The sequence below is a fragment of the Chroicocephalus ridibundus genome, chromosome 4 (assembly GCF_963924245.1).
Source record: "Chroicocephalus ridibundus chromosome 4, bChrRid1.1, whole genome shotgun sequence".
NCBI classification, from domain to species: Eukaryota; Metazoa; Chordata; class Aves; order Charadriiformes; family Laridae; genus Chroicocephalus; species Chroicocephalus ridibundus.
In genome coordinates this window covers 88301752-88319723 of record NC_086287.1, presented here as the reverse complement: position 1 = coordinate 88319723, position 17972 = coordinate 88301752, and the positions used below count along the sequence as shown (strand labels likewise).

Here is a 17972-nt window from a genome sequence, read left to right as displayed (position 1 = left end):
CATCTTTTTTGCTATTACGTAAACTGAGCCCAGCTTTATAGCAGGAGAGAACAAAGCATCTAAAAGATATCACCCTGCAAAACTACATCTATTAGAACCAATAGCACCAGTAACAAATTATCATTTCTATGATATATTTTTGCAGCCCAGAGATGCTACAGCATTTAGAAAAAAAAAAAAAAAAATTCAGACTTAATCTTGCACAAGAAACCTGTCTGGAACCAAACGTGAAGAGAATCCACATTTCCAAAACTCTCTGACACCACATAACCATATCTGAAGGTGGTACGCAGTACACTAACATAGCAAGAAAACTGCAAGAGAAGACATCTGCTAGTCTCCTGGCACCAACGAAAACTGTCCTCTGGTGTTAGAAGTCAGACACACAGAACTCCTTCTCCTGAAGGTGTCATTTTTCCAATTACAGTAGAGGAAATTGGAAACCAAAACACTAAGGTGAACATTGCAGAGTGGGCAAACTGAAATGTGATTCCTGAACAACAGTAAGGCAGCATCTGCTACGCTCAGCGCACCACAAATAAGTTTTGAAGAAGAGGAAGGAAAAGAAAGACTCATCATGAGACAATGATCTCTCTTACCCTCAAAATCTCTTATTTTCTGCAACAATTAGCAGGGCGTGTTTTTTCCTACCCCCTTTCAAAATTGTGCAACTGAGGTGCATCCAGAATTTGGGACTGAATCTCTGTCTGGTATAAACCTCCTTCAGTTGGGCGGAGCTATGACAACACAGCGCAGCCAAGATCCTCGCCCAGAGGATATGTGGTCTATCTGAAAAGGTGGAGCAGCCAAGGAAGAGTTAAGCGCTGCCCATCTGTGACATGACGCAGCAGGGGATTCAGGGAATTCACGAGTGCAGGGCTGAGAGAGGCAAAAAGAAAGAAAGGCCTTCAGAGCCTGCAGCCTGCTTTGGCCAGGGAAATTGCTTTTTGTGCGACACTTGCCAAGCTTTTGTGTTTGATTAATAGATGATGGTCTGTGGCAGCATCTGGAAATAAGACTCAGGCATGGCACTGGGACTCTCCCGAGCTGCTGGGGAAAACACATCCACTGCTTTACAGGCATCCAGCGGCACAGGGCAGCCCAGCATGGAGATCCCCCGTCTGGCTCTAAGTGAGCAGCCTGGGTACTTAGAGCAGCCTAGACTTGGTTACACAGAGCTCTGTGTGAGCCGATTTATTCCCTTCCTCAGGTGCTGGAGATGAAATAAGAGGAAAGCACTTGGGGTGTATTCATCAAATGCAGAACGGCTCTGAACTGCTAATATGGAAATAGCGAGTGCAGTCCTGGGAGGTATCGAATAAAGATTTCAGCAAACCGGGAAGTATTAATGCCACTGTACAGTATGCTGGCCAGGACCATCAGAAGAGCGGAGTAAATTCTAATTATTCGCATTCAAGAAGGACTGACTCAAACACAAGAGCGCTATTTAATGTGCTCCTACCTGCTAGGTGCAGACAGACCTAAATTCAGTCTACCCATACAATGTTTAAAAGGATAAGGGATGCTGTGAGACCTATTTTAAAAGGCTCTGGCTTCCATACCGGCTTACTGCTGCTTTGCTGCCAACCAGCTCAGAGCCTGGGAAATGTGTATGTAACTGCCTGGACCAGTGTTTGCAGGATGACCAAGGAAATAGACATCTGACCTTACAAAAAAAAAAAAAAAAAAAAGCAGTATGAACAAACCAACCTGCTTTCAGCCTGAAAAATACAGGCCAAGGAGAGATTCGATTCTGAGCTTGTTCTAGCCGTAAAGACACCATCCTCCCAAAAAGATCTGAAAGAAGTGCCCCAAGAGGAAAGAATAGCTGATTTTAATTAATGGACAACACCAGCAGAAGAACAAAGATACATTAGCTGACCACAAATAAAGTCTGGAAATTGAGAAAGACTTCTCACTGAGCAAGACAGAGCAGAGAGAATTTGAAGGGATGAATACATAGGTAGCTTTTTTAGGAAAATTGAGAACTGATAACCTCTTTAACAGCTGCCTGTGATAGCAGGTGACTATGTTTACTAAGGAGTGCCAGTTCTTTGTCAGATAAAATACCACCACTTCAGTGATTCAGTTTGGAACACATCCTCAAATATTTGCAATTTATGCAAGGGAGACACAATAAAAAAAAAGGGTTCCTGCCAAGCAGTAACCAATCCTGCCAGGATGACCTAAATCTGCTGCCAAGTCAGATTTACCCTTCAAATTCAAACACAAGAGCTGCATCTATAACTTACTCTGCTTGCGCTTCTTCTGCTGCTGAGCCTGAAAGGGAAGGTCAGATCATGGCTTTGGGATAGCAATTGATGCTCCTTCATGAAAGGCAGCTTAATTTTAGCACCTGTAAGATCAAAATGCTAAAGAATTCGCTGATAATTCTGCCTTGCGTCTGAGGGGTTAAGTGATGAAATTGAAGTGTTTACATAATCTTGGTAAATGACCAAAGTTTTGTGCTCTAAATATTCAGAATTCAAACAAATAAGCAAGTGCGCATAATGGCTGTCTCTCACAAATATGAATCCCCAAAAGAATTAATTTTACAGGCAGGTATCATAGAGAGAGAGACTGAATTTATTAAAGCCAGAACAGAAGAGCCTAAGGATTTTTGCTTTGGGTTTTTTTGTCTGTTTTGGATTTTTGTTTGGGTCTTTTTTTTTTTTTAAATACAACAGTCCTATATTTGTACTAATTCAACTAATCCAGGATACAGTTTAAAAGTTTACATTAATAATTTTCAGAGCAACTTTATAATCTCATACAAGCCTGTACTGTGACTTGCACTGAATGCACTGACCTAAACAGTCTTCATTTGAAAGAACTCATTGCTCCATGCAGCAGATCAGTCCCAGCGGGGTGCATGCTACTGCTCGGTTTTCTCAGCGTATTTTCTTCAGTCGCCACTTCGCTTCACTTGCAAAAAGACGTGGGAGTATACTTGTGAAGGGAGCTACTCTACTATTGTCTTACAGTCATTTCAAACACTAATTACAGCATTTTACAGTTAAGTTAGGCCAATATATATCCTGCAGTAAGTCATACGTTCTTGACAACTCATATTTCTGAGCATTAATTTCTATGAATGTATAATAGGAAGTTTTTGAAGTTCAGTGTGAGCTGACTTTCCCCTTATTTTAGCAATCAGTCCAGAAGGACACTTAAAACATTTCCGTAGATTTAAGCATTTAAACTCCATTTGCATTACACAATTATATCTTTTGCTAATTATTGAACTGACCTGCTACTCCATATAATGGTTTAAGCAGAAGCGTTAAGGGTCCTGCCAAGCAGAGGCCTGAAAGGGAGCGTATGACAACCACTGTCCTCGTTAGATCTCGGTCAGCAGCAGCTCAAGCAATCAGAACAGAACAGAACGCTTTGCAAGGCATGAATTTCTTGCTGAAGTCCCATTGAATGATGCAATGCAACTGTCAGCCTGTACTTCTCCTAGAAGGCCCCTGAAACTCCTCCAGCCTACTTCACTGTCAAGGTTGAGAGCTGAGAGTCAGTCTCTCTTCACCGCCCCTGTCTCCAGAGGGAAAGAGAGACAGGAAACTCAAACCAACACCAAAGCAGCCCCCTTTCCCAACAACGAAAATCAACAAGCCAGTCCCAGGAAACAAAAGCAAATATAATCTCTCCTTTCAAACCCCTTTTCTAAGCACTGCAGCAGGTCCTCCTCTTCAGCTGGAAGGCTACAATATACCAAGAGCATCACAAGCTGAGTTTGTGGGTGTCCACCTCTCTCCTCCCGGTTCACAGAGGCAAGGTGCTTCCCTACAAATAGCCACATCCCCTACCATGAAGATTGCATGAGGCCCTGCCCTTTCAGCTGGGCGGGTGGCAGGGAGGGGACTCATTTGGTGTATGGAACAGGATTCAAGCCTCTGTAACAGAGAGACAGGTACGTCAGACTTTTTTCAAGATAAGTTATCTTGGTACATTTCCTTTTTCTCTACATCAGCTTCTGATGTCCCCTGGAACTTCTGAGAACAAGTAAACTCGCTTATCTAAAGCATCCTGTCAGACATTAAAGGATACTGTCACATACTAATCATACCCCAGGCATTGATGGGAAGACAATTGCTATAGTTACCTCACTACCAAAAATATCTATAAACAAAAATAAGGCCACATAAACAAACTGAGGTAATAAATAAGTAAAGGTCCTAGAGAATTTTCCCTGACTCAATTTATTGAAAAAGCTGCAGGATCCTCCTAAAGAGGACTGTGGAGCCAGAACAAAGAACCTCACAAACATTTTTGAAGCAACAAGTTCTTTTTCATAAACTGCCTGAAGCAGCTAAAATAATGATCTTGCATAATGAGAAAAGAACAATTACAAACTTCTAGTCCCACAGGGAGCCTATTGTCTCATTAAAGTGTTCTGGAATTTCTATGACATTTAGAAACAAACTGGACAGGTTTCCCACTCGCTGAAAGCAGGAATGGGCCTTCTATCTATTAAAGCAACAGCACAAAAAATACCTCTTCCCATAGCGAATTCAGTGCCGGTTTTCTGTTTTATTAACTAAGAACTTTGTGAGAATGATTTGTTTGATTGAGGCTGTTAAATTTTTCAGAGGATTAACAGCCAGATTATTAGAGCAGTTTAAAGAGTAACACAGACCCCTCTGAAATCTCTATGTCTAGTTAGCAGAAAGGAAATAAGTCCATGCATCTCCAGAGTCATGTTTTCCCTGTGAGACCTAGCATGCAATGGGAGAAGTCTTTCCTTTCCAATTCTAGACATACATATCCTTCCCTTGGAAGGAACAAGGGCCTGCATGAGGCGTTCTCCCTCAGCGTCCCGTCTCCCTCTCACGTACAGTCCCCCCAGCATCATACACCGACCTTTATCAGTTATTGGCCAGCTTCTCTGTTCTTCCTGCATCTCTGGTCTTTCCCTTGGAGACCCTGTTTTATTTAACTACTTAGCAGGTGATGGATCTGGTTTCTTCTTGTTCTCCTGGCTGCCAACCAGGACCCGTCCTTCCTCCACCTTCTCTCAGAGAAGGCCCACAAGCAGCCACAGCAGAGGACCAGTCAAAAGCTGCTCATTGAACAACTGAGATAAAAAAAAAAGGCAGCCAGCAGCTCCTACAGGAACAGCCCAGCACAGGGGCTGGGCACTAGTGAAGAAGACCACGTGAGAGTTGGTAGAGCATTAACAGTGCTTCAGGAAGAAAAGGAAGAAATAACAGAGGCAAGAGTGAGGTTAGAAAGAGGAAGACAGAAAGAAATAAAGAAATTTAGCAAGGACACTTTATCTTAATAAGGAGAAGCAGCTCATTTCCTTTAGATATGTATATATGTGCAGGGATTGCCTTTGGGTGTTTTGCTAATTCTGTGTAGTATCAGCTGGGTAAATGGCCTTACAGCTAAAGCTGAGCCTTTGATTCCTGTAGAATATACAGTCCCCCTGAATGTGTGGCCTCGTGTTGCTTTAACGGTCCTGAATTCCACACAAAAAGATTTAATACTAAAGAACAATAGTCAGCCATAATGCTCTAGGTTGTACTGTGCCGAAGCATAATACGATTATAAATTCCATTCATTTACAGAAGTATTCCAAGAGGACCATTTACTGCAAGTAGGATTATCGTTAGCTAAAAATACTTTGTACAGGGAACTCATGAATGTATTCCTTTGATTACAGACTTCTTTTATATGTGAACCTGGAAGAAGGTCTAAGGGCACAGAATTAGGGATAAGGTGTTTGGGACTGCCCACCAGACCTTAGTAAACAACAGAATATTAATTTAGCATAAATAAGGCATAATAGGAAAACAGAAGAGGTACTCCAACCTGAAATGCTGAGATCTGCTCATGTTCTCATGTTGTAAAATCTGTCCTGTGGAAAAGGACTGCAGAATTTCAAATGTAAACGTACGCCCCTGTCAGTATCTTAATATTTTGCACAAGCTTAAATACTTTCCAAAGGAGAGAGATTCTCCTAAAATATAGTTCAAGGAACCGGTAACACAAAATGCTGGGTTTTTTATTTCATTGTATGACCTGGTATTCCACCAAACTCATCTTACTGTTGCTTTGCCCATGCAACACAACGCCTCCTTACTAATGATCCAAACTATGACCTGCAGCAGCTGCCACTGACTGAAATTCAGCATTTGAATATTTTCCTCAGGCTTGGCATAAGAATTCTTTTCATTGCTCTCAATCCCTCTACAACAAAGGAAAAAAAAAGAAAAAAAAAAGAAAAAGGTCTTTCACAGAGAAAGCATCACACACACTCACACATGGTATTTGCAGGAGTATTCCAAGAGGGCCACTTACTGCAAGGAGGATTACAGTTACCTACAAATACCTTGCACAGGGAGCTGATTTATTCCTTTCATTACAGCCTTCTTTTACATAGAAGTACAAGGTGCATAAGTTCAGCAGTGCAATGTTTGGGACAACACTTCTGTCGATCTCTGACAACCGACTAGGGATTTTTGAAGGGTTTTTTGGGTAGAATTCATTGTCAGAACATTTTTATTTCACCAAAAGTTCCTGCCAACCATTGACATCACCATTTTGATGGAAAAACAGATGCAGTTCTTCCCATCACAATCCCTCACACAGGGAAGTCTGATACCGAATCACACTGCAGGGTCTGGCTCATTTCAGAAATGGAGATGCATGAGACTGCCTCAGTTACCTGGGGACAGGAAAGTAAGAGAAGTTCCAACTTACCACCCCACCTCCTGCCGAGTGAACCAGCACAGACATGCCTTCTCTTAGGTTAGCAACTTCAAAGAGCATCATGTAGGCAGTTACAAAGTTCATGGGAAACGCAGCAGCTTCAGAAAAACTCATGTCATCCGGGATCTTGTAGACAAATTCTACTGGGGTACATACAACTTCAGCCCATGCATTGTAGTTTACAAAAGCCATAACTCTGTCTCCAATCTACAAAAAAGGAAGAAAACAATGTTGAGGATATGGCTGCAATTGAGACTTACAGGAAAAAAAATGAATAAAAAAGGAAAAAAGACTATAATCATATTGATGAGATGCATGAAACAAGCAAAATTACACCTAAAATAATTTTCACTTTGCTTTCTCAGTCTTCACATTAATTTAGAGATCCTTTTCCTCTCTGCGGATTGAGATGGGGAGGCCTCATATTCTGGTAGACAGAGCACACGAAAGGGCTCGGAAAACACTCATTGAGAAGATAACACCGTCTGTATCCACCCTCTATTTTTATTACCTTAATAACTGATTCTACCAATACATTTCCATGATCGTCATTTCCACAACCACGTGTCAGAGCAGAATTTGATCCTGCAACTTCAAATAAGCCACCCCAAACATCAGAAATGCAGCTCTGGATTCTGAGGCACTACGAAGCCTACAAAGTGACTTTGGCAGGATTTAAAGGAGCAATGAAATATTCTCTTTGAAGGCGACATTTCTCTACTCAATTTCTTTGGAAAATATACAGTAGTGAAAGGGTATTTCACTAAAGGGAAATAAAGATTTTATGGTAATATTAGACACAGTCAGTTGCTCCTAGGAACCTTTCAGAGGTCCAGGCACATCAAATTCATACGTTTGTATAATGGCCTTCACTGCAGCTTCAGGTTTTTAAAATGGAGATACTGACTCCCCACAGATGGACATGAATAATAACCAGGGAACTGGAGCTCTGGGGCTCCTGCCGGGGTACAGCCAGACCTGGAAAGCAACACTCATGTAAAATTAGAAATTGGTCTGCTGGGGCTACTAGGAACAGCCACAGTGAGCAAACGTTTGGCCAATGTATTAAAGCCTTCCTAGGCATGACTCTCACAAACTCTTGCTAACAGCTTGTCACCAGCAGCCCCTACACATATTTTACCTTGTCTTAGACCTCTTTGCCTTTCTATAATACAGCAACAAAAATAGCATCCTTAATCATGAAAGGAGCCACAGTATCAGAAATAAGAAAGGAATAGCACCAAACTTCAGGAATTCCTGTTTTAACTAAAATGAACAGCAGCTGTCCCTCTAAAATACCTTTGATTATCTGCCTCATATTCTCTCTCTTACATTCTATTAATACCCAATAATGCCTTAGAAATACTACAGATTGTTCTTGAACAATTTCAACTATATTCCACAGCAATGGAGTAAAGCACAACAGTTTTGCCTCCAGGCACACGTTTATAGCCCAAGCACATTCTGGTCTCCTGAGTACTTGTCATCACTTTGACTTTGGGGTATTGTGGGTTTGCTGAAAACTAAGGTGCTGCTGACAGTTCTGAAAGGTTTGTCTCTTTCAGGATGAGGATGCTGAAACAGAACCGTCATTCCAATTTCAATGAAATGCCTCCTCCTTTTGAAAAACACATCCAAATTAACAATGCCTTGCTGGTAACCACTCTGTGGTTCCCTTTGGCTGTTAGAGAAGCGTCTAAAATCTAAAGTCTGCTAGGATTAATTAGTGAAGATGTTAATGTCCTTGCAAACAAACATAAATGATTACCATAAATAATAGACAGAAGTCCCTGTTGTTGATTCCCAAGGGTTTTCTTGATAATAAAAAATACCATATTTTATGGCAAACACTATACAGAGCCTAGACATCATGTCAGATTAGGCCTTAGCTCCTGAGAATCATCCCCACAACCAGAGAGATCAGGCCTGATACATTTGAGCTCAGCTTTTTCTATTAATGGGAGAAGGAATAGGCATTACACCATTATTCCATAAAAAAGGCCGTCTTTCAATGTAAAATATGTTCTTACACATTGCTGTCAAAATGGACTGCCATTCAGTGCTGTCATTTGTCATACAATAATGCAATCGTAGCAAGTGAAGACGACAAATGGCTGGCAGTATCTCAGGTGCAGTATCTCGGGCAGTACAGGCTAAGGGCAAGTAAGACACGCTTTTCTAGAGCATGAAATGCCCACGGCTTTAATGTGACTTGAACTGGGAGAGATCTACAAAGGTAAAGAAGGTCAGGAGATGTAGGGAGCAATCTCTGCCATTCCTGCCACTGCTATGGACAGCGCTAACAGCATATGTCAAGAAGACAACAAGCATCTGTCATGCTCCTATTCTGTGCATGAAATCCATAAAGACATGTTCTTGCATCTTGCCCATGGTACGTTCTCCTGTTGATGGGTCTGTACCTGTGCACAGCAGTTATTCTGAGTGTCGACCCTTCTTCTAGATCACTCAAATACTACCATGGCTATGCAAATTATAGCAAAAAAATAAAATACCACAGCTTGCTTCAATTTCAGGGAGTACACCAGAGCACAAACATGTTCTATAGTCAGAACAAAGACATAAATTTAAAAGAGAGCCAGTGTATTCAGTCAGGTGCAATGTTATTCAAACGAGTACCATATGCTGTAGCTTCATGACGGCCTTCAAAAATAAGAAGAACTTTTAAACTGAGAATGCTGATCTAGAGCAGAGACTTTCTATACTCCTTTCACAAAATATTCTGCGATATGGAGCATAACTATAAAACAAAGATACTAGAGTGGAACAACTGAAGCAGTAGAGTTTTTCAAACAGCAAAGTTATTGTTCAGTTATCATTTGTCACAGAAAACACTGGAAAATTATGACTTGTTTCAAGGCAGAGATGGGGCAGGAGGGAGAAAGTAGAGAAATGTCTCAAGAAATGATCACTGAGACCCTACTAGAAACTAAATTGGCCATTATATTCACTCAACTGAGATATTTTACAGCTCTTCTAAAAGAGCAAAAATGTTACCTTTAAATAAAAATATTGTAGGTAATTGTCTTCTTAAGATCAAGATACAAAAAGAATTCAGAGAATTCAGAAAATGAAATTACTTGATGATGACTGACTCAGCGAATAGCTAAGATAGGATTGACATGCATTAACTCAGTTTTTATTTCAAAATTTTTCTATCTACTTAGGAAATAAAGTGCAAGATTGGAGGGAATACAGATGTTTAACATCAACCACAGAACAGGAGGTACGAGAGAATACTGTTTATATGTAATAAGAGATACCAAAGAGTAAATACTTTCAACCAGTTATGAAAGCATTATTATATACATTAACTATTTGTCATTTACCACTACTCTGCTAGGTGAAATAGATCCTTTTCCTGAGTAATAAGTCACATACACAGAATCACGGTCCCAATTTTATCTGCGTCTCATGAATGCACATGGTTGTAAGAAGCAACACTTACTGTAGATGGAGCTCTCGTTAACTCAAGATCAAAAGCTGGAACTAGAATCAGCAGCGCATGGGCTTTGAGGAACAGAGCAACAGTGATAGCAAACAGCCAAGAAAAGAAACTTTACAGGTTAACTCAATTTCTGTTACTTTCTTAAAGTACATCAGTCCTGCTTTCCAGTTCCTATTGAGCCATCAGGATACGCACATGGCACAAGTGACTTTTCAGGAAGGACTGAAGGAGATGACAGTGGTGGCTTTAGAAACTAATTCAAGAGGTCATTCTCACGCTTGGGACGCAGCGAGGAAACATTGCCCTTTCAAATCTCAACAGGGTGATGAAGGGTGCTGTCGCTGGCAGACCAGAAGGGATTAGGGACAACATACTCGGTGAACTGGTGATTATTTAGTCTTGCTCTGAAAATAAAGAAAATATTACCTCAAATCCTTTCACACTGTCTCCAAGAGCTTCTACAATTCCAGAGCATTCAAACCCAGGAACAAGTGGCGTCTTAGGAGGGTTGTCAATATTCCCCTGTCGCACCATCAAATCAATAAAGTTCAAACCACTGTAAAACACAGGGGAAAAAAAAAATAAAATCAAGACCATTACCATAGATCAAAGCAGAGGAGGAAAACTTGACCTGAATGATGGGAAAGACAGAAAACTTCAGGGCAGCATTAAAAAGCTGGGCTCCACAGCATCAGAGGGACCCAGCAGGCATTCACATTCTTCATGTGTGGGACACACCGACTTGACACTGTGCTGTATCGGCCTCGGGCAGAAGAGTACGCAAGCAAGGCAACCACATCTATCACTAGCCCCAAAGCTTACAAGACTGTTTAGGAGTCACACATAGAAATCCACAAATTTATAAATTCAGTACAGTGGAAACATTGTGATTTCTATGAATGCATTACTAGCTGGCAAGTAAACCCAGTTCAATTTAAGAAAAAAACCCCAAACTTCACACATTATAGATGTTTTGGGCCAAGAGCAACCTGATGTAACTGTCACAACCTCTGAAGTGACTCCAGGAATGAATCTTGTGCTCATCCCAGTCAGGACTCCAAACTTTGACAGGAACGTATTAAGGCTGTTGTTTTAAAACTGGTCCTCCTGGATCACTTTTGTGCAGTTTTGCAAAGGGTATTTAGGTCTTTGGAGCCCTCAGGGTTGCTGCTCAGAAGAAAAAAAAAAAAAAAAAAAAAAACACAGGTCTTCCCTGTAGTCTCAGTTTTGCAAAAATCTTGAAGCATCTTTGCTTTGTCTTTTCCATGCTATCCAATTTTATTAAGTAAAATTTTTTGGTTTTCTAGGCAGCCACCAAAAAAAAACCAAACACAAAAACGGTACCCTTTATCTACTATGTGCAGATACTGATTACTGGCACAAACACCACACAGAGTTAAAACTTCTAAAACTCCTAACTAGCTAAAATCTGTTTCAGCATTAAACCATTGTTCCACAACACAGCCCTGCATTTATTGTTCGCTGAAATTGCTGCATACTAACTCCCCTAACTATGAAGCCACACATACAGCCAGTCCTACTCATGCATATGATACCAGCAACTCCTTGGATACATAAAATTACCGATGCACACAAGTATTTATAAGATGGTGCTTTAGTCAGATACTAATCAAGACACAAACAGCTTGAACAGACCCAACAAACAAAAAGACAGAGTAGATGCACAGCATAAGCGTGAAGACAAGACAGCATTCATCAGATGTAGGTCACTTGGGGGGTGGGAGGGGAAAGGAAATTCCTCCAAATCTACATTTTTGCAACTGTGATGGAGGGTTTAAGAGCAACCTGAACCCAAAACTTTTAGCTCTGTAAAAGCAAGATCATAGATTATTTTTGAAAAACATGACTTTGATAATGTAGTTTGACAAACTCAGGAGGAAACCTAAAAATAAATAAATAAATGATAATTAAAAAAAAAAACCAACCAAAAAAACCAACACAAAAACGCAGCATGCTCATACACAAAGCTCATAACATTTAATCATATGGAAGGTTAGGAGGGGTTTTGGCACAGTTAAGCTGGGAGCTTTGAAATGATTTTGGAAAAAGCCACTTCTTATCCAGTGGCTAAGACCACCTTCTACATCACCACTGTAATGTTGACAATGAAAGAGAAATTCCAAATAACAAAATGCCTGCCAGGCAGTCATCATCTTGCAGGGGAAAATCACCACAAAACCCAAAACCCCACAACATACATGGTGGCAACCATTGTCTATGTACATTAACTTCAGTGATGATCTTTTGAGTATCTTTCCACACTGTGAGCATTTTTTAAAAAAGTTTAACTTTTACTACATTCCGACAAGAAAGGGCAACTGGAGGCAGAGCTGTGATGCAGAAACCTGCGTAGGAACATGCACCATGACGTCATAACAAGTAGGCAACAAGCAGACAGATGGATATGGCAAAGACCATAGCTAGTTGATAATGACATGTGATTACAAACACATTAGTGCAGCTCTTTTTAGAAACAGTCATTCTTACAAAATAACTTGTCAGACAATTTTTGAAAGGGCACATACTCAGTTTTGCATCTAACGACATAATACTAGCAATTCAGTTCTGTTCTAGTTCCATTTCTCTTTCGTCTGTCTTCATCCTCAATAAAAGGCAGCAATATTAAATAAAACAGAGAGTTCATCTCTATTGCGATGAGTTTCCAAGACTTGATGCTAGAACAGGTGTGATAAGGAGAGAAAAAACACTACACAAGGTACGCAATATTTAAGTCACATGTTTTTACCATTTTAATTACTAGCTGGAACGTAGAGTGTTGATCAGCATTTCTAGTAGTTTCTGGTCACTTGCCAGAGAATTTCTTCTTCACTTCATCTTTTATTCACTCCATCTTTTATCTCCTATACGTCTACGTGTTGTCACATCCCTGCTACTCTCATACATGCACTTGTTTCCATTCTCTCCACTTTCAAGTAAGGACAGAAATAAACTGTTTTATTTTACCTGGTAAATTTGAACACGCCTTATCAACACGAATAGACCTGAAAGCACAAATACCTTGTATGGTAAAACCAGCAATTTTTTTTGCCTTTGAATAACCTAAAGGACCCAATGATGAACATCTACTTTAGTAGATACCCAACTTTATCAAGTCCTTCATTGAGATTCAACCTACAGCAGCCACAGGAAAAGGGAAGCTTGGCTGCACAGAGTATTGCAAGAAAATAGTCTCATGAAGAATAACGGTTTTAGAGAATAAGCACAATTTATCTCTTGTATCAGTACAAACCAACATAGCCTGTTCTGTGGTGTAGCCGGAGAAAGTGACTCCTGAACTTTAAGTAAGGGCATATGCAGAGGGAGAAGTGTAAATGCTAAGTTACCCAGTGACAAAAAGCACACAGTTTCTTGCAGTTGTGTGGTTTTAATCCTAAATCGAGAGCTGGATGCAAATGACAACAGGGAAGGATATGAATTACCAAGATCCATACATCGACATTGGGGTTCTGCAAGAACTTCTCTGTGAAAGAGCAGGGATACTGGCATGAACTGCGTAGACCAAATTACCTATGCATCTCTGGAGACAGAGTTTATCAAACATAGAAGTATCTTTGAATCTGACTTTCTAAGTGTACAATGCTCTGCATTAACATCAGTTTTGAGGATCTTTAATATTACTTCCTATACCTGTGGTTTAGGTTTGCTGCATTTTTTTTTATTTTTTTTAGGCACGGAAAGGTAGGCAGATAGAAAGCTGTATTCTAGACTTCCTTCACCATCAGAGCAGCAACGGTCAACTTGGTTCTCCTTGCTCTGCCCCATGCACTCAAGGATGCTTAATACCTTCCATTGCAAAATACCAAATCAGGCAGACCAAACTTCACACTTTGTTTTGGAGACGTCCTGCTTTTGATCTGTCCGATTTCATGGTAGAACTCCACTGAAATTAATTACTGAAGTTAATGAGCTACAACAGAGCAAATAAGAGGACCACTGAGTTCTACATTCTTAAAACCCTTCCTCTTACCCCTGGCCAGCAAACTGCCTGAAAATCTTTTTTTTTTTTAAAAAAAAAAAAAAAAAGGCAGAAAGGTTTAAAATTATCAGACCTCATGTTTTTTATCCAGAAATAGCCACAGCATATGAACAAGACTGCCTTTAAGAACAAAACTGACGCACCGTCCACTATATGCTTAGGATTTCTTTTATTTGCTACCAGTTTTTTTTAAAGTGCTGTTATCTCACAGTCAGTCAGAAGGGTCACTTCTGCCTCATTCCTCATGACGCACATCTATAGCGGCACGAGGAAGAAATAATTATTACAGAGAAACAGAAAAGAAAATTAAAGGCAGGTAATTACAGGACACCATTCCTGCTTCACACATCCTATACGAAATACCGCTTCATTTTTTTTTTCCTAGCTACTTATCTAATCTTTTAAACAGTATGTATACTAGTGTTCTGCGGACTACAAATTACAATACAAACAAATACAGCAATTTCAACTGCTCCATCATTATCAATCAAAAAATTATTTCAGGAAATATGCAGCAGCTGTGACTCAGCTTGGACATCGATGGCTGTTCCATTTCTTAGTCACTGAATGAGGCTAACACATGACTCATCTCAGCTGACACATTTTCAATTGGATCACTGATATTCCAGACCTTCAAAAGAATTATTCATCTGGCTTAGCCCTAATAGCAACATATTCTCCATCTCCTCCATTTATAGTACCATACTACAAAACATATACATATGATTTAACTGGTGTATACATATGACTCAACTGGTTTCATCCCCCAGTGAATGCAGAGACTACACAGAACTTGCACTTTTAACTGATCTACATTATTTATCATGCATGCACACATTCTTCTTAAAATAAAAATTATTTTTCTCCACAAGTTGATGGAGAAAACTAATCATCATCTATAATCATGGTCAACTGCAAAACTGATTCAACTAAAAACATTATTTGTCATCAATACATCTTCCTAAAGCAGCCCATCTTTGAAGTGTTCTGCACCATGTGCATTAACACATCCATACTACGCTGGGCAGAGCCGACAGGCATTTTTCTCACTCAGTCTCCCAGACTAGACTGCAAGTCCATCATCATCCTGATCAATCTTCTGTATTTACAGACTCGGGTCAAGAAGATCAGCAAATTGATTTTGCCTTGTTTGGAAGCACACTTCAGTGACCTGATCACATTTCAGCCCTATGGCCATTTCCAGCTAGGAATGACAAGCAGACACTACACAGGCTCCTCTGGCACGACGGGAAGCCTTCAAAACACACACAGTGTTCTGCAACCTGGCAGTAACTGTGAAGCAGCTGAGGGGCTCTACTGACGTCAAAGAGCAAACGTGCAACTTGCACAGGTCACTAGTGATAATGCAACCCTGCAAAGCAGCTGTAGTCGTGTCAGAGCTGAGTATTTCTATTTTACAGCCAAGTCTTCTTTTGCAGGTAACTTGCTCTTTGTGATACACACATATCTACTGCTTTGATGAAAGTAGAATTCCTACAGCTGTTGGTGATTGCTGTAAACCCCTCAGCCATTTAAGAGAATATGCCCACGTGCTCCGAACATTTTGAGTTTTGCATGTTAACTTTTGTTAGCTCAATGGCTGGGGGGAAAAAAAAAAAAAGAAAAAAGAATCACTCAGATAACAATACAGCCTGTTCTCAAATGGAATTACAGCCTTGCTTGAGAGCAAAATGAGCTACCCAGCTGCTACTATTATTTCTTATATTCACCTAGCATGGAATGCCTTGCATTTTCTATTGCGAATAATAGAGGGAAAAAAAAAAAAACACAACAAATGAGAATGCAAAAAAATCTCAGCCCTTCGTTTATTAGTCCTCATTCAGATTGATAGATATCACCATTTTTCATGGGCAACACCTTGGGGTGGGAAAATACTCACATAGGTCACAAACCTTATGATCCCCATAAGTACCGGACAGAAAGCCCAGCGTCTGAACAGGCCGAAACATTCAGGTACACTCACCCACTGGGATGGTCTAAGATCTGAGGCACATCAGCCAGATACATCATTCAAAACAAGCTCACTGCCCCATACCAGTATTGTTTTTAATGTAAGTTACTTCTAAAACAAAACAAGTTGGCCTTCACCTTGGAATTTATCTTCTGGAAGCACCGCGCTTTCACATAGCGGAAGAGGACAACAAAAGATAAAGCCCTGCCTAGGCGAAATTATTTGGTACTCGTTAACTTGTGTAAGATTCTAGCGTTGCTTCTGTCACTTAAAAAAATAACCCTATTTTCACAAAGGAACGTGTGCACTGCGAAGCAGCTATCTAGGAAGCACAGTCTGCTCCAATTGTCTGGGAAAAAAAATTAGCCTTCTAGGAAAGCTCGTTTCAGGATGCTACCGGCTTGCTAGCCACTTGTCAGCTGGGCACGGGAATGAAACACCGGTGAGTTATCCTCAGCTCCGGCTCCACGGAAAACTGTGGTGACTGAAGTAAGTGATTCCCAGGGAAAGAGAACAGCTCGGATCAGGGAAGAGGGACAGGTGCCCAGCAACGCACACACGCCGGCACCCACATTTCTCAGAAAGAAACCAACAAAACCCTCAACACAGTTGGCCAGTTTGGCTGGGTTTTTTTTTTCCCCCGTTTCTCCCTGCTGGTACCGTTAAAAAAAAAAAAAAAAAAAGAAAATCAATGCCATTTTTTTCCCCTTCACAGCGGCTACTGGCAGCGCACAGACCCCGGCTTTCCTCCATGCCCGCCCCGTCCCAAGCCACCCGCCCCGGGGCCCCCTCCGGAGCCACAACCGAAGGGACCCACCACCACCCCCGGCCCCCCCGAGCCCGCCAGCACCTCGAGGCTGTGTGGGGACCCCCCGGCCCCTCGCCCGCCCCAGGCAGCCCCTGGCCCCCGCCCGCCCGAGGGGGGCCCGCTTCCCTCAGCCGCCCCACAGGGAAGGGGAGAGAGGCGATACTGGACCAGGCTTTGACGCGGATCTTCAGCTCCCCCTCCTGCGGCTCCGGCATGGCTTTCTTGGACACGCGGAGCTTGCTGAGCCCCCCGAAGGCGGACAGCACCACGGCCCTCATCTCCTTGGCGTCCCCGGCCCGCAGGCTGCCGGCGGCGCTGCCCTCGGCGCCTTCCTTGCCGCCCTCCTTCTCGATCATCTGCTCCGTCTCCTCCGCTCGCTGCGCTCCCTCCTTGGCCATGGCGGGGCTGAGGCGGCGCGGCTGCCGCCGGCTGATCCTCCGCCCGCCGCCGCCGCCGTCGTCTGGAATGGCCGCGGGAGCGGCGCGGAGCGGTACGCCGGGTCCGCCCGCCGCAATGCACCGACTAGCTGCGCAGCACCATCCGCCGCCCCGCCGTGGCGGGAAGGCGCCCCGCCGTCGTGAGGGGAGCGCCCGCCGCCGCCGCCTGCCGAAAATCGCACCTGGTGCGATTTTCGGCAGGCGGCGGCGGCGGCCGCTCCCCTCACGACGGCCCCGGGCTGCGTGAGGGGCTGCCGAAGCCGGGGGCGGCTGCCCGGCTCCTCTCCTCAGGGGCTGGGCCCGCGGAGCACCTGGAGCTGCAGGTAGGAGCCCGCCGCCGCCGCCGCCACCACCCCACCTCTCAGCCCACCGAAGGTGCCTCCACAGCCCGGGAGGTAAAGCCAATATATTTCCCTCCTGATACCTCCATCTTAGGCCTGTGGTCCACACGGAGCCACCCGGGAGCTTGGCGTGCAAGCCTGTGTCATCTCATTGGGTTGGCCTCCACCAACACCAAGTGGCATCATAGAGTCATCCAGGTTGGAAGAGAC

At 42.4% G+C, this 17972-nt stretch overlaps 1 protein-coding gene across 1 annotated transcript in view; it reads right to left on the bottom strand.

The window, feature by feature from the left end:
- Positions 1-17587, bottom strand: part of VAT1L (vesicle amine transport 1 like) — a 62642-nt gene extending 45055 nt beyond the window's left edge. The window contains exons 1-3 of the mRNA XM_063334659.1: positions 17153-17587; positions 10613-10742; positions 6712-6927 (exon numbers count right to left, since the gene is read on the bottom strand). Coding sequence (XP_063190729.1) covers positions 6712-6927; positions 10613-10742; positions 17153-17382 — 576 coding nt within the window. The 5' untranslated portion in view covers positions 17383-17587. The remainder of the gene's footprint in view (positions 1-6711; positions 6928-10612; positions 10743-17152) is intronic.
- Positions 17588-17972: the final 385 nt, after the last annotated feature.